The sequence below is a fragment of the Berghia stephanieae genome, chromosome 2 (assembly GCF_034508935.2).
Source record: "Berghia stephanieae isolate SIO BIC M18660-M18661 chromosome 2, UCSD_Bste_1.3, whole genome shotgun sequence".
Taxonomy (NCBI): domain Eukaryota; kingdom Metazoa; phylum Mollusca; class Gastropoda; order Nudibranchia; family Aeolidiidae; genus Berghia; species Berghia stephanieae.
Window position 1 is genome coordinate 118,286,148 of NC_088361.1, and position 26,927 is coordinate 118,313,074.

The window sequence follows — 26,927 nt, forward strand, 5'->3', positions numbered from 1 at the left end:
AGGTTTGAACTTACAACATGTTGTGCCAAAGGTGCAATGCCTAAAAGGCAAAACAAAACCAATTAATTATGTCTTTAACTTCAAAAGGGTAGTTCAGGTGGTAGAGCACGCAATTGACGTGCAAAGGGACTGAGCTCAATCCTGGATGGAGTCGATATTTTTTTCTGACCTCCCTGTCCAGCCAGGAGTGAATTGACTGATCTATTTTTATCAAGTAAGTTCCCTTTCAATGTCACTTTTAAAGAAATTTATAATCCATTCCCCCTCCTCTATCCCCCCCCCCCCCCCCAAAAAAAAAAAGATATGCGAGAAATAAGGGCATTTAGAAAACATCCACACCTTAAAGTATTTGATAAGTTCTCGTCCCAGCTCCTGGTCTTGTTTCACAGCCTGAACAATGTGTAATATCACAGTTCCCTCTACTTGCCGCAGGGTGGTTAAACATGTGGAGTCTGACATAAGATCTTCGCTGTATTCAAAATTATGAAACAAAAGCTCATTAGGATTGAAAGGAAAAGGTAGGATGATAAAATAATGATTGCAGGTATTGAACTTATAAATTATTTTTTGTGACAAAACTGATTATGTATTGAGATCGAAACAGAGTATGCACTGAGATCTATCTTTAGTTGTGATTTTTAAGGGGAGGGGCGACACCTGAAATATCGATTTTTGGGTCAAAATATAAAATTTCAGTTTTTTATTTATTATCAAAGAACAATCATTTTTTCACATATTTTCAGCACTGAGATGGTGATTTGGATAATATAAAGTTTGTAAATCGTCTTTCATAAACATGGAAGTCGACATGAAAATACCAAACTTTTCAATTTTTTGTGAGAATTCAACTGAAAATAATAGGACTGAAAAGCATTATAATACATATCGATGTTGTAAATTTTGATATCGATAGTTTAGTCTACTCTTTGCCCGTCTAGTTGACAAGGTTTCAGTCTCATAAATATCAGAATATGGGCAGGGGAGGAGTTTAGAAACTGTTAGTCGCGAACAAAGATTGTGTGTCAAACAGCTGATAAGAGGTCAAGTTGTCAGGTAAATACAACGTGATCACGAATGGTGCGATCTGATTGGCTGACCTTGTTCTCGACCTCTGACTCCGCGCCAGGGATTGGATGTTGAGTCAGGGTGAAAGTTCGCCTCTCTTACTATTATATTTTACTACGATTTGTTTACATTTCGATTGATCAGTTGTTTTATCAAATTTTGACACGTATTCACGTTAATTATCTCTAAATATTTCCAATTTTTACTGGATTATTATAAATATACCTAAAGTGACAAAAAAATCCAAACATTGGCAACAGTTATTTGCTACAAAAGCCAAGAAAGCAAGAAAGTTATGATGTCTCGTGGTTGACCCGTGACCACAAATCTTTGATTGGAATTTGGTGTGTGATAGTAGTATTATGATAAAGCGATTCCAAGCAATGCCACAGCGGAAAGAAATGAAATGGGCTATTCTTGCTGGTCTTTACCACGGTTATTACACCAATGACTTCCCTCAACATAGGTATTGTCCTCCTGAACCGGACTCCAGAAGCTTTTATAAAAAATATTGCTGCTCATGTGTATCCTGTTGACACAAGCAGCGTGTAAATACACCTTTGAATTTTGATTTGATTCATGAGCACTTGAAGCCTGTATATGCTTTGTTGAAGTGTTGTGAGATGAAGACAACACAAAATCCAAATAATAATTCATAATTCTGTTTGGTCAAGATGCCATAAAACATACTTCCATTCCCTAAAAAAAAGTTGAGTTTGGTGCAGAGTATAATTTTGGTCCAACAGAAATAACATCCCTGAAAGTGTCTTTGGGCATCGGTGGACTGGGAGAACACTCCCAGATGTTGAGTCAGCAAGCAGAGTCAAAAAGACTTGACCAGAGCATAAGGGTTGCTCAACACAAAGAGAAAAAAAAGACGGAAAATGAAAGCTCAGACCCGTGAAAAAGCCCAGAGGGAGGCAGAAAAAGAACACGGGGGACCCTCATACGGTGCTGATATGTTTTGAGCTGGTTGTACCGTTTTGTCTTATTATTTTCATTCATTGTTATCTTTGATCTCGTTTTTCTCAAAATGACATTTTTTAACACTATTTTTTATCTTATTTTGTCATTTATCAATCAATTTGTTTAAAACTTTGCATGTCTAGAGCTATAGTGATTATCTAAAATCATACAGAAGGAATTTTAAATATCTTTATTATTTTTTGAAAAATTGACATTTTTATGTCAAAAAACCTGATTTTTATCATACCGAAAAAATATATTTTTTAAAAATTTGTAAATAGAAATCTATTAAAAATATTCAAAAAATGCTCTGTATTTCTTTTTATAATATACAAATATACAACCATGCAAAATTTCAAGAAAATTCCATGGAAACTTATTGAGAAAGTAACTTTTTAAAATAGCACCCAGAGAAGAGTAAAATCCAAGATGGCGGCCGTCACCATGGCAACCGGACACGCCCACCCAAATAAATCACATGGTTCGAATCCATTGGTCATAGGCTATGTCCCATATAAAAAGATATTGGATATAATCATTATTCTTGAAAATAGTTTCAGGTGTCGCCCCTCCCCTTAAAAAGCAAAACATTCAAACATGTCTACTAATATTTAATGAATATGTTATCAACACACCTGTCTATCATGATACTCTTGCCTCTTTGCTTGTCGTCTTCCATCTTGTAATAGTTTGTAATCCCTTCCACCACAAGATTTTTGTGTCCCTGTCAATATACAATGCAGTGAAAAGATGACACTTTTAAAAATATTTTGATAATTCAAAAACACGTATGGGGGCTATTTAAAAATATTTTGATAATTCAAAAACACGTATGGGGGCTATTCTATTAAAACTGAAGTTTAAAATTTCTTCTGTCTCTCTTTATCTCTCCTTTAAAAAATTGCAAAATTTTTAATTATTGTTAAGAAATTAAAAGAGTTCAAAAAGATATGCATTTATTTGTCGCTAGATTTATATTAATAACAAACTTTGGTGACCATTGACATGAAGTTTTCATCGAGGGCATTAATCAGAATCTATAGGAAAAAAAAAAAAAAGAACTTTACCTTAGAAGATAATTGGAGTAGCTGAAATACCAAGGCAGGCTGATCACAGAGTTCAATCTCAGGGAACATCCTGATGATTTTAATGATGACAAACTTGAGTTCGTCCCCTGTCAGGGGAATGTCATGTAAAAGAGTGGCCATTATAACAGCAGTGGAGGGTTTCCATCTAAATTGAAAAATAGACAAAAGTGAGTTTTATGCAATTATTGCAGTGCACGCCATTATTCAAAATACTGATTTATCTCACCAACAAAAAATGATTGGAAAATTTGCTTCAAATAATAAATTATTTCTCTTGCACAGTCAAAAATGACAGATTAGTTCAAACTTGTGTGACTCAATTTTACACATTTCTCGCAATACTAAAACAATAAAAAAAATTCTTCATTTTATCGCTTTCCGTAATTTGAGTGGGAAACACACATTCTCAGCACTTGATCTATTAGTGTCAATTGCACCACCTTAGTCAATACAAATATTAATGGACACAATGGGCATGGTACTGTCAGGTGCTTTTGTTGTACACTCCCTTATGAAGGGAAAGTCATTCAAGCAAGACTTATCTTGAAAAATTAATTTGCAAAGATGCTTGTCAATTTCTAAAAAGGCATTTGCTAAGCTACAGAAGAGGGAAGTGGAAGGGGAGAGTGTGGAACAGGGGTATGACCTTTGTCTTGCAACTGGTAAGGACAGAGTTGGTGTCCACTCATCACACTGTAAGGCTTTGAATAAAGCACTCATTAACTCTCATGGCGACCCATAGTGGTCCTTGTCACTCAAAGAAAATCTCCTAAATGAATGAACATGTGTTAAGGGCACCAATATGGGAATCTTGAGACATAGTCTCTCTGATAATTCAGATATTTGATGGGAAATGATGCATTGAACGCCTACTGTGAACTACTTGCCAATTTGATTAATATTTCGATAGATAACATAAATGATTTTGAGGATGGGAAATTTAATGTCGAGAATGGCTCAATTTCTCCCGTCCCCCTCCCCCCCTTTTTTTTTTCCTTTCTTTTTGTTAGTTTTGTTTTGTGTTACCGTTATGTTCTTTTCAAAAATAAATATTTTTTTAAAAAAACAGAATTTTTAATTAATAGTTGTTTAAAAAAACTTTGATATATGAAAATCAGAGCTGAGGATACAATAACAATATGAAATTAGAAAAACAAGCCTATTAAAACTGAGAATCAGAGTTCAAAAAGTTAAACAATGTCAATTATTGTTATTTACGAACAGAACTTGCACTGAAACAACTACAGACATTTCCAACAGTACATACTCACTCTTACCTGCTTGAACACAAACTATTGATTAAATGGCTTTTGAATTCAGATCCTTTGACACAATCCTCCCCATTGTGAATCTCTTTGCTACCATTGATTACTGATAAAATCTTTGGGAAAAGATCTGAGCCCCTGAAAACAATTATGAGGCAACCAATTAATAAAAGATCAGCAACATAAAACAGGAACATAATATGATTTTTTTATTATTATTCAATATCCAAAAATAAAAAAAATCAACTAATTCATTCATTCATTTATTTATTAATAAAGTAAACAAATAAATACACAAAATATGATTTTCGCTATTAATCTCGGAGAAATTTCTCTTTAAGGCCTATTTCAATGGAAGACTGAAATAACCCAGGTGTAAACTGAAGTGCAGTGCCCTAAATTGAACTTGGGCAACATGACTTGCTCAATGTCACACAGCATGGGGGAAGTGAAACTCGTGAAACCTTTTGGGTGGGAAGCAAAGGCCATACCACTGTGCCACGCTGCCTGCGAAGGTTAGGATTTCTTGTCAAATTTTTTTTGTTAAACGGCAAAAATTCTTTTTTTTTTTTAAAATAAAGAACACTCACTTGCCATCAGTAAAAGACCCATCCCTGATGGATTCAACAAAATATTTGGCTAGTTTTGCTAAACTCTCAGTTTGAAGACCATCCACCTTAGAAACAAAGAACACAATTCAGAAATATCAATTTTAGAAAGTTATAAATCATAGCATTTAACTCAAACTCTAGGGCAATCAAGCAAATGAGGATAAGATTTTCTATTATTGTTTACAAATATATTTTGAAAAACAAGTATGTTGTAAAAAATAAATACTAAGCTGCCTGAGAGTGTGGATTATAAAGTTAAAGACGAATATCAATTTTTTTTTTTGCATAATAACAATGTGACCAGGACTGTTTTGGGCTCACATCCTTCAACAAACAAGAAAAGCATAAAATAGTAATACAGAATGAAAAATCTTGAAAGATGAGACTAGAGATCAACTTGCGTGGAACAAAGTGGAGAAAAATGGACAAATAAATTTAGTGTGATAGTTAGGGAAGCTCATCACAAAAATGTTTAAGGTAGTGATAAGGGAAGAAAGCGGAGGTACTTGGGCGTAAGGATAAAATGGCATAAGAATAAGATATGAAGTGAATAGAAAAGTGCCAGAAGACAATAGAGAATAAAATTTTTTTCGCGGCGGTGGTGGGGTTTGAACCTGCGACCTTATTGGTACAATAAGGTCGCAGGTTCAAACCCCACCACCGCCGCGAAAAAAATTTTATTCTCTATTGTCTTCTGGCACTTTTCTATTCACTTCATATCTTGTTGTTACCAACATAAGTGCCTGCTCCACTCACTTTTCTGACATAAGAATAAGAGCAATGTCAAAATACTAATTAAGTAAACAAACAAACCAAAAACAAACAAAAAAGAGTTAATTTTAATATTACACAATATTATACTCAATGTGCTCAAAGCACCTCACAAGGGGATATAGGTCAACAGCAGCATCAAACGTAGGATAAGGCATGGCCCATGTAATGTGCTATTATATTTTTTTGTTAATCTTTTGACAGATACAATGCTGTTACCAGCCAGGTACTAATTTTTACAGCTGACATGGATGAAACGAAGTTGACAACACTCCGCTCTTTGTTATTGTTTTCAGATAGCCATTATAACGATAAGTTCTCACTAAATTCTATCAATCGGACTATAAACATTTAAGGTTACACATAGTTTTGTGTGTTGATATATTATATCTGACTGGCAGATTTTGTGAGTATTTTACCTAAACACACTGCATCAATCGAAAAATATCATGATAAAGCCTTTTCTAAGCACTCAACTTTCCACTGTCAGCAGTAGGACTCAAACCCAAGACCTACAGGTCATAAGCAGAGTATGATATCACTAGACTACAAAGCTATGCAGAACGCATGCATATCTTAAAATATATGTCATGGTTGAAATCTAAAATAAAATACCAACCTCAATCAAAAGCAAACTAATAACACTCAGGGCATCTTTATCATTCAATTCTTTTTTCTGCAACACTTGAAACAATTTCTTGTACAGTTCAGTGCAGAGCTCTACATTAGGTGATTTCTCCAATTTTGAGACTGAAGAAAAATACAAAATGAAATAAAGATATGTATGATGCAAGAGAGTACTATGCATATATAAAAAAGTAAGAAAATTGTCTATTTGACAACAATATAGGAAGACACAAACAGTAATGAGGCAATTAATAGTAAATGCGTAATGCCTAAGTGAATCAGTCAAAATATAAAATATTTTTAAAATATTTAAATTATGCCCTTCTGCCACGACATTATAAGATATCCACGAAGGAATATAGATATTTCATCAAACAAGATGTCTGATGTCAACAGGAATCACCCATGTTGTTCAAGTGAGCAAATTGGGGGTTAATAATCCTGCCCAAGGGAAAATACAAAAGTGCCTGAAGCAGGGATCAAACCCGGGATTTTCTGGGTCACAGTGCAATGCCTTAACAACTCGGCCACTTTGCCCGAAATTTAAAATATATATATATAATTTATATTAAAAAATAATGAAAATAGAAGTAGTAAAAATGGCTCATAATGTGAAACAATACATAAATATATCATAAGGCAATGACAAGATCTTTATATAATGAAATCAAATTATGAAGGGGTAATAAAGAGGGAGGGTGTGAAGAGAAAGGCGAGAGACATCGGCGGCTTTTTCCTCCCACTGGCATCAGGCTTTATTGGTTAAAAATTGTGATCTGTAGTCTTTCTATACCCATCATTTTCTTTTTAAAATTATCTTTGATCATCTTTCACCCTTGATAGAACCGATATATTTACATAAATATTTTTTATATAACCCATCTTTTCTTACTATACCTTTATATTATGCAATGTATACACCTTATACAAATTATTTCATATTTTCATGCATTGATAATAATTTTATAGATGCACTTTTACAATAACTTTTACTATAATTTTATTACTATATTGCTGTATGAAATTATGAAAATATATATTTTATAATGCTTATTCATTCATTCGTGTAATCCATGCTTGTAAAACAACACACAGTTTCGGGCGCATAATCATAACTTCAATATATTTCAGCTGTGGAGTGAAAATCTTTTAAAATATGTGAATATATGCATAAAATAGGAAAAGGCTTACCTCTAAGAATGCTTTTTACCAGGCATGTTGCCTTTGATTTTCCATGTCTAACATATTTTGTAACTGCAGAGACAACCTAGTCCAGAAAAATAGTTAACATGAATACAAGTGATACTGATTTATGGCTCATTGGAGTAACATGATTTTGACCTCGCTTAAGTACATCAGAAATGTTTTAATACCATTTACCAAAAATATTAAGAAAAATTACTTTTTGAGAAATATCCTTTATGTGTTGTTTCTTCTTGCATTTCCACAAACCTTAATTGTTATAATTTGACAACATTTCAAAATACAGATATTTTCACCAGAGTGGCCACTGACTTAATGTCCATTTAACTTAGTGCCCACTTTTGCCATAAAACATAATTTTTTTCCATTAGTCTCTCAGTGTCCGGAACATTCATCTCATTACGCCTCAATGCCCCTTGAAGGATTAGAGTTTTATGTGTTTCTTTTAAATTTATTATTCAGGTAAGTGACAACAGACATGTGATTTTATAAACATATCCTTAAATGTTCACTCCATCCACCCTCCAGAAAAAAGAAAACATGCCAAATCAGACCAGCCTTAATTTTTTCTCTTTAACAAATGAAACCAACTGCCCTATATAGTGGAATACAATCTTAGTGAAACTCTTAAGCCTTATTCCATACAAACCATTGAATAGAATAAGTAATCCCATAGTTATAATGCTGATTACATAAAGTATCATATTATATTATTGTTCACAATACATTCATAATAACAATATATGTTGACGAATTAAAAAACCGTTATAGCCGTGATAGAACAAAATATATTAAAAAGAAAAAATAAAAGAAGGGAATAATCACTTTTAACCTTTTATTCTATTACTGATATCAGCAATAGTAATGGTAATTATTAAAATATTTGTGTGCATATTACCCCTCTAACTGTTGGGTTCGGGCATATTCTAACCTTACATCAGATCTCACTGTCTTCACTAGAGAGCAGTAAAGCGATGAGGCCCAGGTGTTTAATTAAAACTTGAGCTGACTTGCTGTTCCTGGTCTCTTGGTGAAAGCAGTCAGGTTAGTAATTGTAAGCTAATATTTGATCTGAATGAAATTCCATCTTGCTACTAAAGGGTTAAAAAGAAAACATACTTTCATCAGTTTGAATTTGTACCTCTTCAATATTTTTTTTCTCAATAAAACTTTTCAGTTCATCAAGATCCTCAGAGAGTGAAAGCTTGATCAGTTCCTCCTCCATTATAATCATGCAGACATTTAGTAATTGAAATTTAGTAATTGCGATCCTGAAAATTGAACGATAAAAATAACTGTCAGTTATCTTATTTAAATAAACAAGAATGGAGAGGTATACTATTAATATAAAAAAAAAGAAAGTTTTCTTTCCGAAATATAAGTTATAAGGCCCAGAAAGCCAACTTTTATCCCAGTTTCTATCAGGCACATGCTATCCATAGAAGCACTGCTTACCAAAAACGATATCTAGTGTTACCCGCTAGGTCGTGAGAGGTATCACTCAGAAAATTTCACACTGACTGCATTGAATTTTTTTTAAGTTTACTGTAGTCACAACAATGTATAGTTATGATAATACTGATAAAATATGGTAAAAGCGTCCTGATGAAAATGACAAATTAATGAAAGAAAAAATTTTAATGAAGAAAAGTTATAAAAAATTGATATTTAAAAAAAAAATAAGGCTGTCCCCTTTGGGATTTGAACCCGGGACGTTCCAATCAAGAGTCAAACAGCTTAAGCATTACACTGCAACTTGTGGAGATATTAATCATGTCTGTCTAAGTCTAAGAATTAAGAATTTAAAAAAAAATATGAATCATGCCACTTCTGATTTGTTATTTTAAATGTAAATTGAACGACATTGGCAGAAACAAACAAGGTACACAGGTGTTTTCCTTTTTATATTTTGAATGATTCTATTTTTGTGATTAACAAAATAAAGGGGAGACCTTCCATAAGCTACTACATCCCAAGTATTTTTGTTCTAGTAGGGGGTTTATGGGGGAGACTTTTTTTTTTTAAAGTCTTCCCCCCTCCCAAACCCCCTACACTAGAGCTTACTTCTAGAAGGGGGTTTGGGAGGGGGGAGACTTTTTTTTTAAAAGTTTCCCCCCTCCCAAACCCCCTCTAGCCTCTATAACATCGGAAGAAGACTTGGGATGTAGTAGCTTATGGAAGGTCTCCCAAATAAAGATGCAAGAGCGATATCTATCTCTTAGTCTCTTCTCTAGATTTTATCGAATGTTGCGTTTGTTGGTGTCGCTCTCTTTCTTTCTCACTCTCTCGCAATACAGTTCAATATCCATATATCCTGGGTCGCTATAAATACCTGGTCTCTGTTAAACCAAATAATTCATTGGTTCAATGTTCAATTTTAAAAATTACTTTCCGTATTCTTCAAGTTCGAGATTTTCTCTAGCAGACTCTACATTAGTTTGTTGTACAAACAACAATTGAAATCTGGCGCTAACATAAAAGATTTCTAGTTCCGATGAGATACATTGCATTATTTATTTCTGATGTATAATTAGTTTTATATAACCAGACATGGATTCTGAGCTGATAAATAAATAGCTTGCACTTTGTTTAAAAATCGATTTCAGATGACAATTATAGGATCTCCCCGCAACATGGATCAGGAGCAGAACCTCCTGTATTGAACGTTATTATGATATACAGTTTTACACGGTTTAGCATGCATCTCAAAATAGAACGTAGGGTACTTTCTGCCGGGACATGATATAACTGATATAGAGTGAAGTTAGATGAGAGGAAAAAACACTCGTATCATTTCTCTTTGGGGCTTTTATATTCATTTTCCCTCTACATTTTTTGGTCGACAGCTTCAAGCAGCCTTTTGTTTTCATACAAGGGTTTGTTAGATCTGGCGGAAAGTACTTTGCGATAGACTTTGCGTCCTACCAAACGGAAAGTAAGCAATTGCTATTGTTCATTCCACGCATAAACTCCGGCTACATGGGTCTAATGACTCTGAAGGACTGCTTTTTAGTCAGGGATCGTAATATTGAGCAACATGACTATGTCCCAAATTATTGATTTATCAACAACAGCGGAAAATTAAAACAAACAATCTATAAGAACCGCTGACAGGTGCTATTTTTGTATATTCTGGATTTCAAAATCAAAGAGTTATTTTGAAAACCGAAAGTAGAAAAAGAAGAGGACAGGACCGGCGACTTGTGATTGATTTTTCTTTTTCGAAGACACTTTTTTTTAGTGTTGTTGTCTTCTTTCTTGAGCCAGCAGCTGGATATGACTGAGGAAGAGGTATTATACAATCTCTAACTGCAACCTGTTGCTATAGTTTTTTTCAGATCATGATCATTTTCTTTTCCTGTTTTCATATGTTAATTTAAGTAGGCCCGTACCGTAATTTAATTACTTGATTGTCTTGCTACTCTGACTCTACCACTGCCACTACAGTACAGTACAGTACTATCTACTACTAAACTACAACACAGTCCACTCCGGATAATTGCAACACCTTGGGATCAGCAAAAATGTTGCGAGTGAACGAAGTTGCAATTAACCGAAGTTTCTAGTCCACTGTTACAACTCAACAGTTTAGACATTTGTAAACTCACTCATCAAACCAGTTGTGGTAAACATTGTCATTGTTGTTCTCATCATTCCACCACAGTCTGAGTCTGAGCAATATGATTGAAATAAAAACCATATGGCAGCCCAGTTTAGATTAGGTCAAGCAAAAGCAGCTGTGATGCATGTCGAATATTATTCAGAATTGATTCACTTTCACTCTTTTGTTTTCCACCTTTCTAAGTTTAAGAGTCAAAGAAATTAACCGTGATGAGAGATCTCTCACCAAACTCGTTGGTCACAATGTATAATTGTCAATCCAAAACAAAGTATATCGCTCAGTCTCTCTTTACAACTGTCATTGTCTATCTTTTCTAAAGACTATACCCACCCCCTCGCCTCTTATTTCATGGCCACAGATGACATCACAAACCCATACTGCACCTGTCTCTTTTGTCTCTAATAGAGTGGTGACACACTACTGTAACATTAAATCCCGCTCACTCTCAATTTTTCAACTTAGCACAATTTCTTACATGATGAAATTTAAACATGATATTTTTGTGCTTTACCGAAGTCTGTTGCAATTAACCAGTGACTTTTATACAGAATTAATTCTGTTTCTTTGGATAAACCGAAAGTTGCGATTAACCGAGTTGCGATTATCTGGAGTGGATTGTACTACTATTCTAGTACTACTAGATACAACAAATACCCTAATCAGAGATGAAAATAATTATCAGAACAATAAAGCAAAACTTCTACTCTTATGGTTCATCAAAAGTTATCCAGCAAATATATGAACTTTAAGTTTGCAGAAGTCTTTGTGAGTGGATAGAGAGCCAAGTGGGTCAATCCACCTTTCCCATCCAATCCCTATTCTTTTGCTACGTGGGTCCAAGTCCATCACTTTTTGGGTTTGTTTCTGTTTCTGGGGGCATTTTTTTCTTTTCTTTTCTTATCTGAATCTCTGCTTTATTTCTAAGGGAGAAGCATTTTTCTATCTTTTTATGTTTCTTTCGCTCATTCATTTTTTAATGTTTAATCCCATAAAATTATTTATTGACTTATTTTATTTATCAAATTTATCTATTCATTTATTTGTTTAATGTGCATTTTTTTGTTGCCCATGATAATTTTTTCAATCTCTAAGCGAGATACTAATTTTTCTTTTTTTTTCCCTTTTATTTTTTAAAGTTTTGGCCTTGATTATATATGTATTTTGTTTTTGAATGAGATTTTAAATGCTTATATAAACGTTATTGAACAATAAAAAAGAGTTGAGGCGGGGGGGGGGGGGGAATATTACCATTTGCAACATTTTATAGAAGGGGGGAAAAAAAATTTAATCAAAAAGGGGTTGGAAGATTAATAATTTGCATCATTCTATAATGGCTCTTGTATTTATTTATTCTTCTGCTTCGTCTGACACAACTTTTACAGTTTAGGCATTAAATTATTTTTTTCTGTTTCAGGGAGAGGAATACAAGCTCCATGCTAAGGCAGAGCTTAGATTTGAAGTTGATTCAAAGGCGACAGCTAATGTTGAGCTTGAGGTCAGACTTTTTGATGCATTTATATAATATTGAAATCAGTTTAATTCGTTTCTTTTAATCTTCGTTTTTTTCTTTTCTTCTTCTTCTTTTTTTTTCTTCTTCTCTTCTTCTTCTTCTTCTTCTTCTTCTTCTTCTTCTTCTCTTCTTCTTCTTCTTCTTCTTCTTCTTCTCTTCTTCTTCTTCTTCTTCTTCTTCTTCTTCTTCTTCTTCTTCTCTTCTTCTTCTCTCTTCTTCTTCTCTCTCTCTCTTCTCTCTCTCTCTCTCTCTCTCTCTCTCTCTCTCTCTCTCTCTCTCTCTCTCTCTCTCTCTCTCTCTCTCTCTCTCTCTCTCTTCTTTTTTTTCCTTAAGGAATGAAATTGTTTATTATTCTATTTCCTTTCTAATTTTTTATGACTTTTTATAGATGACAGATGGCATGTCAGAGATGTTTGGGACTGAGCTCACAAAAAATAAACGATACACATTTTTTCCTGGGTCAAAAGTAGCAGTATTTACATGGCATGGATGCACATTACGGGTATGTCAAAATCATTTCTCTCTGTATGTTTTGTTTTTGTCAAACTTGTAATTTAAAATGTGTTTCTTCTGTATGTGTCCAAATATTACTGCCCTATAAAAATTTGAAATGCGGAGTCACCATTTTTATGACCAAAAAAAGTCTGAATACACATAATAAGGATCATTATTAATTATGAATTCATCTCGTCATAATCATCATTGATGTTTGATGGGCTGCTACTTGGTTGAACTCTGTTCTTATCATCAAAAAGACAAAAGCTATACAATTATATCATACTGGTACAAATAACAACTTCCATTTTGTTTATTTTGACAGTTGAGAGGAAAGACAGAGGTTGCCTACATTTCAAAAGAAACTCCATATGTTTTATATGTCAACACTCACGCTGCTTTGGAGCAACTTCGGGTCAAGGCTGCAGAGGATGACACAAGAGGTCCCCGGGTATGTTCCAGCTTTTTTCATTTATCCATGTTAATGGAATGGGATTGACAGTTCCAATTGTAAGTCTTTAAAAGATCATTTTTGATATTGATCAACTGTTTGGAATGCTATAGAGGGTTTCTTTCTCTCTTTATATTTTCTTGTCTGTTTATTTCAAGCAGATAAGATGATCCATTTTTCTTTGATTTCTTCACCTTGTATTTCGAATATTACTTCTTATTGCCGACAGCACATGTATTGACTTTTGATATACAATTACATCTGTGTTTGAAGACCTTTGTTCTTAGCAATTTGTCTGAATTACAGAACGAAAGTGAGTGTTTTGAATCAGTAAGAGGTCTCAGAAATCGCAATAATATAGCAGGCTTAGTGCCTTCCTGCATGACAAAGTAACTTTTCCTTCTTCTTTTTCTTACATTTGGATTGTTCCTTATCATATTTATCTGCACTGGTTGCTTCCTAGTAACCGACAATAGCTTTTCTTCTTTTCCATGGTAACCATTAAAAAAAGGGTTAAACAAAAACAAAATCATTAATACTTATTAATGTCATTTTGTCTCAACATGTTCTTGTTCAGAGACAGAAAGTTAAATCAAAGTCACTATGTTTATTGTCTGAGTAGCAAAGACCTTCACCTTAGAGAATGTATTGAATACAGCCCTGAGATAATTATGTAGTATTATTGACTATGCTATGATATAGACACATTAAACAACCACTTGGCAGTAAGTTGACTTGACACTTATTCACATATACCTAAGATTAATGTCGTGGATCAATATTGAATGGAGATTGATTGTTTCAAAATTAAGTTTAGATTATTGAGGCATAAACTCTTACACATTGTATATACATTGAAGTTCTTCACAAATAAGCATTTTAATCAGGAACTAAGATTTGTTTAGATATAGAGCACACATGGGGAAGAAAAATCTATTCTCAACTCGCCTGACTGTATCACAGAAGTTTCTGAATTATGAAGATGTGACCATTATTATACTATGTACCAGAACAATTTTTTAATCAGTTTTTCACTTGTTTTGTCAGATTCTTGTCGTAGGTCCAACAGATACTGGAAAATCAACACTGTGTAGAATTCTTGTTAATTATGGTGTCAGGCTTAGACGATCTCCAGTTTATGCAGAATTGGATGTTGGACAGGTAAGGGTTTTAATTTGTTTCAGATTTATAGAGGTGGCAATATACAATTATCAAAAGGCTATAAATTTTTATTCTGGATAAACATATGAATCATTGAGTCACAAAAAGCCCTCTGAGTGCCTGTCACTGCAATTTTATACAGAGGAATAGTCGTACAAATAATGCTCTTAAGGGTGCCATATACATCGTATTGATCACATTGCTCAGCAGGTCATTCCATGAAGTTATTGTCCTGGGGAGAAGAGCTGTACTTCTAAGTGTCTGTCTTGTATGTTGGACTGTAAATTTGGATGTGTGTTATTACATTTTTTGAAGTAAGCAAGGACAGTGATTGCAGCTTCTTTTTCATTTGAGATTCTAAACATTGTGGTGAAGTGTTTATGTTTTCTACAAGTCTCAAGGGTCTGCCATTGAAGGATTTCTAAAGCCTATGTGACACATCCTGGTTTTCTTGGCCTGCTGTTTGTGACATATCAGGCTCAACATCACTTGCGCAAACTGCACTAGCTTCTCTGGAAGAAACAGGTCCAGTACAAGTCTTCACAGTTTGTCACATCAAGCTCAATGTACTTGGTTGAGCTACTAATATCATACAATCCTCCTATTTACAGAGCAAAACTGAACTCAAACTTAAAGACTACAGTCGAAAGATCCTTCCATTTTGGCAGTTCCACTGTTTCGTGTTTTGAATTTCTCCCCTCTCAGATTTGAGAAATCACAATCAACTTGACTTTTAAAAATGATTGAAAATTCATTTGTTTATAACTTAGTATATTATGTATTGTGGTGCTTTGTTTCTACCATTATATTAAGTGCTTGGAGTCTGTTCAGCAGAGGTCACAAGCAGTATAAATGCCATTTATTATTATTATTATTATTACAGTCCACTCCGGATAATCGCGACACCTTGGGATCAGAAAAGACGTTGCGATTAATCAAAAATTTTGTTTCCTGCCCACTTTGCAACATTTTCTTTCTGAGTTTACACAGGCTTGGGGCCGTCCATGGCTTCATTAACAAATTTATTTTTCCACTGATTTTGCAATGTCAAACATTTTCCTCTGATAAAAGCTCAGGTCAAGTGGTAGATCTGTGAAAAAATCACCATCATGTCTTGTCATATATTGACACCTGCTCGGTTGCATGAATTTTGGTGACACTCCCATTCTTATGGCAACTGTCTAGACAAACTGGCGCCAGATATCAAAAGTGAGACAAGGCAATTGATGGCCAAAAAGGAAGGGGGAGGGGTAAATTTTATTTATAAGTAGATCAAGAGTGGGAGTACAGCTATATGTCCGTTTAATAACATAATGATTATAACTACCCCCTAATAAGGAAAAAAAGCCCCATCAATTAAACTACTCTCTCTCTCTCTCTCTCTCTCTCTCTCTCTCTCTCTCTCTCTCTCTCTCTCTTTCTCTTCTCTCTCTCTCTCTCTCTCTCTCTCTCTCTCTCTCTCTCTTTCTCTTCTCTCTCTCTCTCTCTCTCTGTCTTTCTGTTTCTCTCTTTCCTTTATCCATCTATCTCTCTTAACCATTCTTCCCTAAATCCTCATGTTTACTTTATAAACGTCATCTGGTTATAGAGAAATTATATTGATCTGTTACACTTATAAGAGGTGCTCAACTTAGCTTACTCTTTTTACTTTTGTTTTTACAATGTTTTACAATTTTAATTTATTAAAGATGCTCGAGTCTTATTTGTAAGATCCATAACCACTGGTATACAGTAACAAAGATAAAACAAGTAAAAACAAATACTTTCATACTTTCAGGCCTTTTGACCAAAAGATGATTTAAATCTCTTGAAAAGAAGGGGTTTTTTTTTTAATCGTTTAAAGGAAAGGACAATTCATTAAATATGTACATAAAGTAAGTTATATCTCTACTTTTAAGAATAGCTGTACACTAGAAGTAGTCATATAATATATGAAACTATGATATTTTATGTTATGATTTTGTTTTGAGTTTGACCGGTGGACAGACACCATTTTCGTTCTTTTTGACATTATTGCCATTATTATCAATTATATAGAATTAATTCCATTTCTTGGGTAATGTTGTGATTAACCGAGTTGTGATTATCGGGAGTGGACTGCATTATTATTATTTTAATATTTTTATTTTTATTATTATTGTTATTATTTATTTTTTTTAAAGACTATTATTATTTTATTATTATTATTAGTAGTAGTAGTAGTAGTATTAATATAGTTGTTGCTGCGGTTTTGTTATTATTATTATTATTATTGTTATTAAATATTCAAAATGACTCCAGTTTCATTTCAGAGATCACATTTAAGCAATTTATTTGTATCCAAAGTGTTAAGAAATGGATGAATGAGAACAGACTGAAACTGAATGATAAGACAGAGGTGCTGTATGTGGGGAACAGGAAGTGCAAAAGTGAAACAGATTTGAAGTTGGGGGATGCCTCCATTCAAATTGTTGACAAAGTGAAAAACCTTGGCACATTCTTAGACTCTGGACTGTCGATGGAGCATCAGCTTAATAATTTGGTTAAATCTCTCTTTTCCAACTAAAAAAGATTGCTTCCATTAGACGGTTCATATCTGAGGATGTGACCAAGCACCTGGTTGTGTCCCTCGTACCATCGAAATTGGATTATTGTAATGCTCTGTTGTTTGGCGTTTCGCAATATAATCTGAGACGTCTTCAGATTGTCCAAAACAGCACTGCCAGACTAGTATTTATTAAGCGTAGGTGCGACTCTGCCGAACCTCTGCTTCATGACCTGCATTGGCTGTCTGTTGAGAAAAGGATTAAATTCAAAGCTTGTGTATCAGTGTATCGTTGTCTTGAATGTACTGCCCCTTCCTACCTTTCGGAACTAATTGAAAGATATTCAAAACCCCGCCTCTTACGTTCGGCCAGTGATTCCACAAAACTAATTGTCCCTCGAATTTGGAAAAATGCTGGAATGAGATCCTTTTCTCATTGCGGACCCTCTGTTTGGAACGCCTTACCGCAGAGCATTCATGAAACAGAATCTTTGTCTATTTTTAAACGTTCGCTTAAAACATATCTGTTTCGATTTTAGTAGATGGTATGAGAAGCAAGATAGGTTTGGTTTGTGTTGTGTGTTGTTTGTGTGTGTGTGTGCTTGTGTGTGTGAATGATTATATTTCAGCCAAAGTAAATTTGTAATTTAAGCGCTTAGAGTCTGGTATCTCAGAGTTATAGCGCTATATAAGTTTTCAGCATTATTATTATTATTATCTCAACATTTTTACGCGAGAAAATCAATGAATGTTTGGCATCTCTTTGAGCTTTTTATTTTCTTTTTATTTCCAGGGGAGCATTGGTTTACCTGGAACTATAGGCAAGTCATAACATTTAGTCATTTGAAAACCAAACCTTTCAAATTTAAAGTAGGGAACTGTATTTTAGCAAAAAAGTTAACTTAAATTAATTAAGATTAATTATCTTAATTTGTCTCTACATTGTTTACTCATATTTATGGACAATAAAGATCTATTATTATTATTATTATTATTATTATTATTATTATTATTATTATTATTATTATTTTAATAATACATTTATTTTTTTTGTCATGATTTTCACTGACCAATTTCCTTATTCCTTTTTCAACATGTTCATATCATCCCAAACTGAAATAGCTTTATCACGTCCATAATATTTCCTTATGTGTATTTATTTGTCCTTCATTCTTTAGGTGCTTTGGTTGTTGAGAGACCTGCAGATATTGAAGAAGGGTTTCAGCAAACTGCTCCATTAATATTTCATTATGGTTACAAAAATCCAAACGATAATTTCAAGTTATACAATTTGTTGGTTTCTAGATTAGCTGAAATTATAAATGTCAGATGTGAACAGAGCAAGAAAGGTAGGTTTGTTTTTTGGTGGGTTTTTGTTTTCTTTTTCTTTTCTTTTTTCGTGTGTCTTTTTTTTTCAAAGATCATGTTTCATGTCTTTTTTTTCTCCGCTTGATTGGATAATAGTTTGCGAAATTAATTTACAAATTTAAATAGTGCACTGATATCAATACAGCCTATAAACATAAGAATTAGTGTGGATTAGTTACACAAAGACCTAAGAAAAATTGTCCTTGGTGTGTATTATGTGAAGGTTAAGACACCATTCTTTCGAGAAACATATATAACAATTGAATTATTTATCTTTAATAGAGAACAGAAAGCTAATATTTGTGTATTTTTTAATAAAGTCCAAAAATATGTAAAAACACCAATTCTGAATGTGCTTGATTACTTTTAAGTATTTTCCTCTAAAGAATCGTATATATTTGTGAAATAAGCCACCTGAATCAACATTATGAGCTGCAGATTCATTTAAATCACTTTCAAAGGTTAAAGAATTTGTTAAAAATCAAATGCCATCTTTTAAGTTTCAGTTAGATTTGAGTGAAAAAATTAGTTTCACTTGAAAAATCAAAGTTCAGCTAGTAATCGTAGTTTTTAGAAATGGTAAACAGTCACTTTCACTTTCACTGCTCTGTGATACTGGCTAAAAAAAACATCAAAGGTGTGTTCTCCTTCCATGAGCTTCAAAACACTGAATCTGTTCCATAGCCTACTTAGCGGGCGCATTGAGAAGCACAATGTTGGATTTTAGCAGGTGCAATCAGGCACATTGAGAATCAATGGGTTATACTGAAATCATATCCTACACTTTTGTGTGTTTACTTCATGTAAATTCTTATTTTAATAGACACTTTGTTTTAGTTTTGTTTTGTTTTTTGTCCATTTCAGTCAACGCCAGTGGCGTGATCATCAATACAGCTGGATGGATTCGGGGTGCTGGTTATGAGGCATTGAAACAAGCTGCTGGGGCATTTGAAGGTAAATAAAATCCCATCTTCAATATCAATAAATGGTTGAGAGTTGTCATATTATTAATATTTTTTAAATTATTATTATTGTAATGATTGTTGTTGTTATCATTATTATTATTAGTATTATTATTATTATTTTTATTATCATAATTATTATAATTGTTATTAATATTAAAATTATTATCATTATTGTTATTATTATTGATATTATTATTGTTGCTGTTTCAGTTGATGTAATTGCTGTCCTGGATCAGGAAAGACTGTACAATCAGCTCAAAGGAGATTTACCAGATTTTGTCAAGATCATCTTGCTGCCCAAGTCAGGAGGTGTAAGTATCTTCATACTTTACAAATTTTTATTTGAGTGTTTTTGTGATTTATTATTTTTATTAACAACTTTGAATGGAGGACATCGGCAGTCTGTTTTTTTTGTTGGGGGTTTTTTTCCCCTTAATGTATTGTGTACATGGGGATTATTTGCTAACACAACCAAGGCGGGTATTTTGACACAGGGGTCAAGTCATGGTGTATGGATTTGATAGATTTTGCATGTAATTGGCACTTTTTTCACATGAAATATGAATGAAAATTATGGAAAATAAAACAAACAAAACAAAGTACAAGATAAAACTATGAAAGAAAAATAAAAAAATAAAGCTAAAAAGATATTGATTAATAAAAAAAATTATTGGGGGGGGGGGGGGGGGTGTGAAAGGAATGTATGTTGTGGAATACCTATGGGATTCATTAAAAAAAAAACATTTTTAATTTTTTAAAAATTGATGACTGTTACGTAGTCGTCTGTGTAAGGACACTTGGCAGTGTTGGTCTTACCCATGTTTAACGATTGTGCAATTTTGTTGTTGTTGATGTTGTTGTATTTAATGTATTCACATTTTCTTTCATAGAATATTTATTGCATCATTTTATTCAGTCAGTCATTATATAATGTAACACTTTGGTAACGTTTTCTTTAGATTGATGATTTTTTTTAGTAAATGACCTCTAACAAGATGGGTAACTTTTGTTTGCACCCAAATATCCAGGTTGTTGAAAGATCTCAGACTGCAAGGGCAGAGGGCAGAGATAGTCGAATTAGGGAATACTTTTACGGATTGAAAAATAATATATTCCCTCATACATTTGATGTCAAGTTTAATGATGTCAAACTCTTCAGGATTGGAGGTATGTCACGATTTTAAAGCCATTATTTTTATCTTTATAAGTGTGTAAAAGCTTGGGGGGGGGGGGGGGGTAAGTTTGTTGGGTTTTTGTTTTTGTTTTTTTTTTTAGGAGTTGTGTTCTGTATTTTGGGAGAATATTATTATTTGTAATAAGAATAACACTTTGTGATTTTATAAAGTGATTGAGACAAATTGTATTGGACACGTGTAAAAATTAGAAATTTGTGCAACAGCAGGATTTAATTATTCCAATCGAGTCAGTGCCAAATGTATAGCCCCCTGGGTCTCTCTCTCTCTCTCTCTCTCTCTCTCTCTCTCTCTCTCTCTCTCTCTCTCTCTCTCTCTCTCTCTCCCCTCCCCCCCCCCCATTTGTCCTTGTTCTGGAATGAGACAATTTGGTTTCATCTAGGACATGCCTGGAGTCATTTGCTGTGGACAGAGATCAGATAGATTGTTTGTTGTTTTGGGTTTTTTTTTATTTTGTAACCTTGAATGTCTTCCTCCTTGTAAAATCCTGTGGTTTCATCTTTATGGGATTTTTTGTAGGTCTCAGATTAGACACATGGATAGATTGCCTCTTGGATCGGGTCTACTTTTGATGTCTTTATTAACGTCCCCTTGTCTCTTTTTTTTTTTATATCTTGGATGCTGAGCAAACTCTCATTTACAAGTGCTGAAATGATCGAAAAGTGTTGCAAGAGTTGTCAAATCTCTAAAAACAAACATACAATCATCTGTTGTGTGTGTGGGGGGTTAAGTGGTTAGTGGAGACTTATTTTTTAAATTTGTTCTGCTTATTACTTTTGCAATATTCTTTTCCCAGCACCATCCCTGCCGGAGTCCTGTTTGCCATTAGGAATGAAAGCACAAGACAGCAAAACCAAACTTGTTCCAACTATCGCAAGTATGTTGTGTTGCCTTTTTTTAAGACAAGATCAAGGAAATTAATAATATGTTTAGCCATACAATCTTGGACTCTACAGGTTCAAGCTTGTGATTAGACATAGACATTTTGCAGTTTCCGGTGGAAAGTATTTTACATTAGATAAAAAATATATTAAATTCCCTTTCTCTTTATTCCTCGCACTCACTACTCTCCCCTCCTCCCATCTCTCTCTCTCTCTCTCTCTCTCTCTCTCTCTCTCTCTCTCTCTCTCTCTCTCTCTCTCTCTCTCTCTCTCTCTCTCTCTCTCTCTCTCCTCTCTCACTCTCTTTCTTTCTTTCTTTCTTTCTTTTTAACTTCTTTTATTATGTTGTGTTCTGCGAATGCATGATTTATTGTCTCAGTCATGTTTTTTTACTTTTTTATCCATCATCTGCACAGCTAACAGCATCCTTCACCACGTGCTTAGTGTCAGTGCTGCTACACATGTCGACCAAGACATTGTAGAGACAGAAATCCTAGGCTTTGTTGTTGTGTAAGTTATTACAATATAAACAGGTTAATCCAAAATTCAAGAGACCATGCCATCTATTTTGATTTAAGCTAAGTGACTAAAAATGAGAATCAGGACTATATTGCTCATCCTCATGAGTAATTAAAAATTTGTTGTTGATACTGAGTTGGCTGTCCAGTATCATAAAATGAAAATATTATACTCATTATTCGTATTGCGTTAAATCATCGTTGTCAAAGATAATTTTGAACCTGTGACATTAAATATATACAAATCAGGTTATTTTTATTCAATGTTGGCCCGTGATCAAAATAAATTGGAACCATTTCTTTTTGGTTTAGAAACAGGGTGCACACTCGTGTTATTGAAAGGTAACAACAACAAAGAGAAATAAACAGCTACAAATTCATTAATTCTCAACTTTATTAATATTTTGGTTTAGCCGTTTTGGTTTTACTGGCTTAGACTGTATGGCATTTGTAAGATTTTATTTTGATTATGTGACATCATTTGTTAATTTATTAGGTATGAATTTAGCTTTCAATAAATTCTAGATAATCTAATATTTCTCTTAGTCTTAGTTCAGGTGACAATTTCTTTTTAGGGAAATGAATGGGACAATAGTTAAGTCATATACCACTATAATTCATCGATAATGACAAAATTAACTAGCATTTTCCCAACTGTGGAACCTGTTTTTTAATATTAATGTATCTGGATCAGTTGTTTTTGTTTGTTTTATTTTTTTTTGGGGGGGGGGGGGGTTCCAGTTTGAATTTTTGTGGGTTTTTTTACAATGAAAATATTAATTTGAAATTCTAAAACTAAAATATCTTTTCAATAGTTCAAAATATATGCATTGACAAATCTATGAATATTTCAAAATTTAAAAAAAAAAAAATTACATATCTTTCTGTATTATTCATTGACCATTCTTTCTTTTTCGGTTTTGTGACTTTAGCTCATTTATTGTAATTTTCACATTTTTATTTTTTTTCTGTAATCATTTTTTATATTTAAAGGAATAGTTTACCGTAGACATCCCTTATTTTATCTTTCATGTTCACATGAATGGGCTGTCAATCAAATTTGTTCAATTTCCATTCAAATTGAAATCGACAAATACAATTATGACTTAGAGTATCACTTTTGCAAGGATGGCAAACCTCAGTTACTGACTTCAAGCTTGTCATGTTACACTTTGGTTTGAGTTCTTGTGAGTTTAATGAATATGAAATTGCATATGATGCTAACAATGATTCTTATGTCTACAACAATTTTTTTTTCTTTTCTCTATACTATTTTCTTTAATTTTTAAATATTTTTTTTTCTATAAACAAATAGAACACATGTTGACATGGACAAGTCTGTGCTGACTTTATTGGCTCCTGCTCCTCGACCTTTGCCAAGAAATATTCTTCTCATCATGGATATTCAATTTATGGATATTAAATAATGCATGTTAATTCTCTTTCAAATTACATTGAGCATTTAATACATCCGTTATGGTTTTTTAAAAACATAACACAGAATCACGTTTGCAATACTTTCGATTGTAGGTTCGTGGAAAGACTGCTGACTGTAGTTACATTTTTTTTTTAAAAATCAAAATGCTCATCAATTTCTTCAGTCCTTGAGACGGGTATAATTGTGTAATTTGATATGACATGGCACAGTTTTAATGTATAAATCTCACCTCAAAGTTTGTTTTTTTCTTCAAAAGTATTGTTGAATTGTATTTGAGACAAATATTGAATGTATATACTTTGTGGGGTGAAGTGGCCGAGCGGTTAAGGCATTGCACTGTGACCCGGAAAGTCCCAGGTTCGAGCCCCACTTCAGGCACTTTCGTTTTTTTTCCTTGGGCAAGATTATTAACCCCCAATTTGCTCACTTGGCCAACATGAGTGATTCCTGTTGACATCAGACATCTTGTTTGATGAATTATCTATATTCCTTCGTGGAATGCCTAGGCGACGATATCTTATGATGTCGTGGGGAAAGGGCAAAATATTTTTTTTGGATATATATTATATATAATTTGTAGCAGCTTCCATACTCATGATTTTGGTCTCAAAGTTGAATGAAGTGGAACTGCATGCTAGAAGATATGTAATCTTTCATGCAGGAAGATGAGCTAGCTCCAGTACTCAGCATTAATATGTTTTTAAAAGTTCTCATGTCAATGCATATATACAGAATATGCTTTGTAAGTGCTGACTTGTTTTATTGATTGTTTTATGAAATAAAATTAATTAATTGAACATTTGCTTCTTCGGGGTGCTTCTTGTCCTTCTTAAATGAGAAATTTGTAGTCTCTCGTATTCCTAATTTGTCTATTGCTAGTGTTGGTAATGATCATCATCTAAGGAGTTACTGATATTGATCTTGTTGAATGCAACAGACCTGCCTACTTGAAAACTTAAATATTTGTAATTTTTAGGAGAAAACAAATTGTACACGCTATAATTAACTTTAAAAATCAACACTCACAGGGATTTAATAACACTTCAAAATCATTAAAACTATGTAGTCCTGGCATGGCAGTCTTTTTGCATCGCTTGCGGCCGCAAAAAATCGCAAAATATCACTGATCTGCAATTTTTTTGCAAATTTTCGAGATTTTGCAAAGAAAAAAAAACAATAATAATTTTTTTAACAGGCAAAAAAAAATTTTAAAGATTTTTTTTTTCTTTTAATTTGATAGCTAGTGTAGAATGTGAAAGATAATTGCAAAGTAGTTTCTTTTTTACTATCTTAATTTCTTCTTTTTTCCTGGCGCTGATATGACCTTACATTTGTTGCAAGCGCCGTGAAACCCTTAAAAACAAACAAATACCTTTCTCTTTCATGAACTAATTATGGGTTTTTAGGAAAATTAACCGCAGATTTTTGCAATTTTGATATTTTTAGCTTGCAAAATTTGGGATTTTTTTTTTTGCAAAAAACCGCCATGTCAGGTAGTCTCACATCAACTTTCATTTTAGATACAGTGGACTCCGGATAAGACGATGCCCAGGGGAACCGAGAAAAAAATCGACTTATCCGAAAATCAACTTAACCGGAGTGTAACCAATTGAGCAAAATCGCATTTGAACAAAGCAACCCAATCTAGAATAAGTATGTCCCTTCATATCGCGCTGTCTCTGTAGTGGTCATCAGAGGCTCCTACCCCAATAGCCCCATAGAGGAATCAGAATACATAAAAATCGGAATTTGAGATAAAAAAGCGGAATCAACTTACTGTTATCGACTATGACATGCTTTGCAACAGAAAATGTAATAGACAATCCAAAAGTACTCAAATGATTAAAAATAAAAAAATGTGTAAAAATGTACAGATTGTGTAAAGACTAAGAATGGGGTCAAATAATAATAGAGAACACACAGGTCCTGGCCGTCTGAGAGCAAAGCATTGAATGGATGGATTTAACCTTGTCAGGACCCTCCCCCACACTCACACCTAATTAAGCAAACGCGTGTGCCGGTACACACACACGGCACAAGGCTAAAATTAAATAGGGAAAGAAGCTCATCGTACTCAATAATATTATTACCGATTGAAGCCAACATATAATATTACCAAGGTCATTGACCTCACGAATTGGAGTCACAATAATAATAATAATACTTCGGTCAACCCCCTCCCAAACATATAATATTATCCGACATCAGCAGCACACACTTTGAAGGGACTAATCATACACAAAATGTGTGTTGATTGACCATAGGAGATGCTGACGAAATAATTCATAGCTCACTTTTTTTTCACTAGAGATTTTTTTTTTTTTAATTTTCCTCGATGTGAAAGGTGAAAAGCGGATTTTTTGCCTTGAATGTGGAATGTATACCAATTAAGTGAAATTATTCCGCAAAAAGCGGAAGGGTAGGAGCCTCTAGGTCAAGGTCATGCTTCTTGTAAATTGTCGAGACAGAAATAGCTGGTATGCCAATTTCCTATTCGATGATTTTCTGTCGCATGCCAAACTTTCCAAATGCATCGAATCTTTCTTTTCCGCGGTAGGTTTGCCATATTGTAGTTGTAGACTTGACTTGAATTCTTCTTGATAAAATTGATACTAATTAAGAGGGCCATTACATAGGATGGCCTGGGATTATAACCAAAAAAAATCTTGAACTTGAAGTTGCGACAATGTAAAATTTGAGATGGAGAAATTAAAGTTATTCAATACTGCTCGTGTACATTGAACACGGACGTCAGGCAAAGCACCTACATCACATCGATGTGCGCCAATCGTTCGCGGATAGTCTTAACCACTTAAAATTCTTACTGGTAGCTTTTTTCACCAATGGAAATACTTGTTTATTTGTGATTTGATTGTAGTCATGAGTGATAAGAACATCTACTTAAGCGACATCGACTTATGTGGAGTTTTTTTTTTTTTTTACTGATGTTATATAGGAAGAAGGGGGAGGGACCTAGAAAAAAAATCGACTTGGGTAGAAATCGACTTAGGCAACGTCGACGTATCCAGAGTGCACTGTAATTTTATTGACTTAGAGATATTCATTAAATTCTTAAATTGAAGCTAAAATTTTGTAATTCTACAAATTTAATAGGAAGTAGGTCTGCTATTAGTCCAGTGTTTTTCATCTAACATATGTCTGCCTAGGTTCCTGTTCATCCACAAGCAAGAAAAATGCTTCTTGG

General features: G+C 33.6%; 2 protein-coding genes across 3 annotated transcripts in view; one reads left to right on the top strand and one right to left on the bottom strand.

Annotated features, from left to right (window-relative positions):
• Window positions 1–10,070, bottom strand: part of LOC144966393 (Fanconi anemia group I protein-like) — a 50,530-nt gene extending 40,460 nt beyond the window's left edge. The window contains exons 1-9 of one of the 2 annotated variants that reach the window (XM_078902794.1): window positions 9,929–10,047; window positions 8,738–8,867; window positions 7,585–7,660; window positions 6,386–6,516; window positions 4,975–5,060; window positions 4,397–4,522; window positions 3,099–3,264; window positions 2,667–2,755; window positions 340–469 (exon numbers count right to left, since the gene is read on the bottom strand). In XM_078902794.1, the coding sequence (XP_078758920.1) occupies window positions 340–469; window positions 2,667–2,755; window positions 3,099–3,264; window positions 4,397–4,522; window positions 4,975–5,060; window positions 6,386–6,516; window positions 7,585–7,660; window positions 8,738–8,830 (897 nt within the window). In that variant the 5' untranslated portion in view covers window positions 8,831–8,867; window positions 9,929–10,047. Of the gene's footprint in view, window positions 1–339; window positions 470–2,666; window positions 2,756–3,098; window positions 3,265–4,396; window positions 4,523–4,974; window positions 5,061–6,385; window positions 6,517–7,584; window positions 7,661–8,737; window positions 8,868–9,928 lie in introns of both variants that reach the window. The other variant, XM_078902793.1, reaches the window with a different exon arrangement.
• Window positions 10,071–10,748: 678 nt separating this feature from the next.
• LOC144966394 (polyribonucleotide 5'-hydroxyl-kinase Clp1-like) lies at window positions 10,749–24,519 on the top strand. Its single transcript, XM_078902795.1, has 13 exons — window positions 10,749–10,887; window positions 12,633–12,713; window positions 13,117–13,230; window positions 13,549–13,674; window positions 14,722–14,835; window positions 18,153–18,180; window positions 18,538–18,708; window positions 19,592–19,681; window positions 19,903–20,003; window positions 20,721–20,859; window positions 21,682–21,762; window positions 22,183–22,276; window positions 23,600–24,519. The coding sequence occupies exons 1-13, from the start codon at window positions 10,873–10,875 to the stop codon at window positions 23,709–23,711; spliced, it is 1,266 nt and encodes a 421-aa protein (XP_078758921.1). The 5' UTR covers window positions 10,749–10,872; the 3' UTR covers window positions 23,712–24,519.
• Window positions 24,520–26,927: the final 2,408 nt, after the last annotated feature.

What these genes read in the sequence shown, in the direction of transcription:
- LOC144966394 (XM_078902795.1), top strand. An exon ending in ATGTGAACAGAGCAAGAAAG is followed by an intron (nt 18,709 to 19,591) that starts GTAGGTTTGTTT and finishes TGTCCATTTCAG; the next exon opens with TCAACGCCAGTGGCGTGATC. An exon ending in CAAACTCTTCAGGATTGGAG is followed by an intron (nt 20,860 to 21,681) that starts GTATGTCACGAT and finishes TTCTTTTCCCAG; the next exon opens with CACCATCCCTGCCGGAGTCC.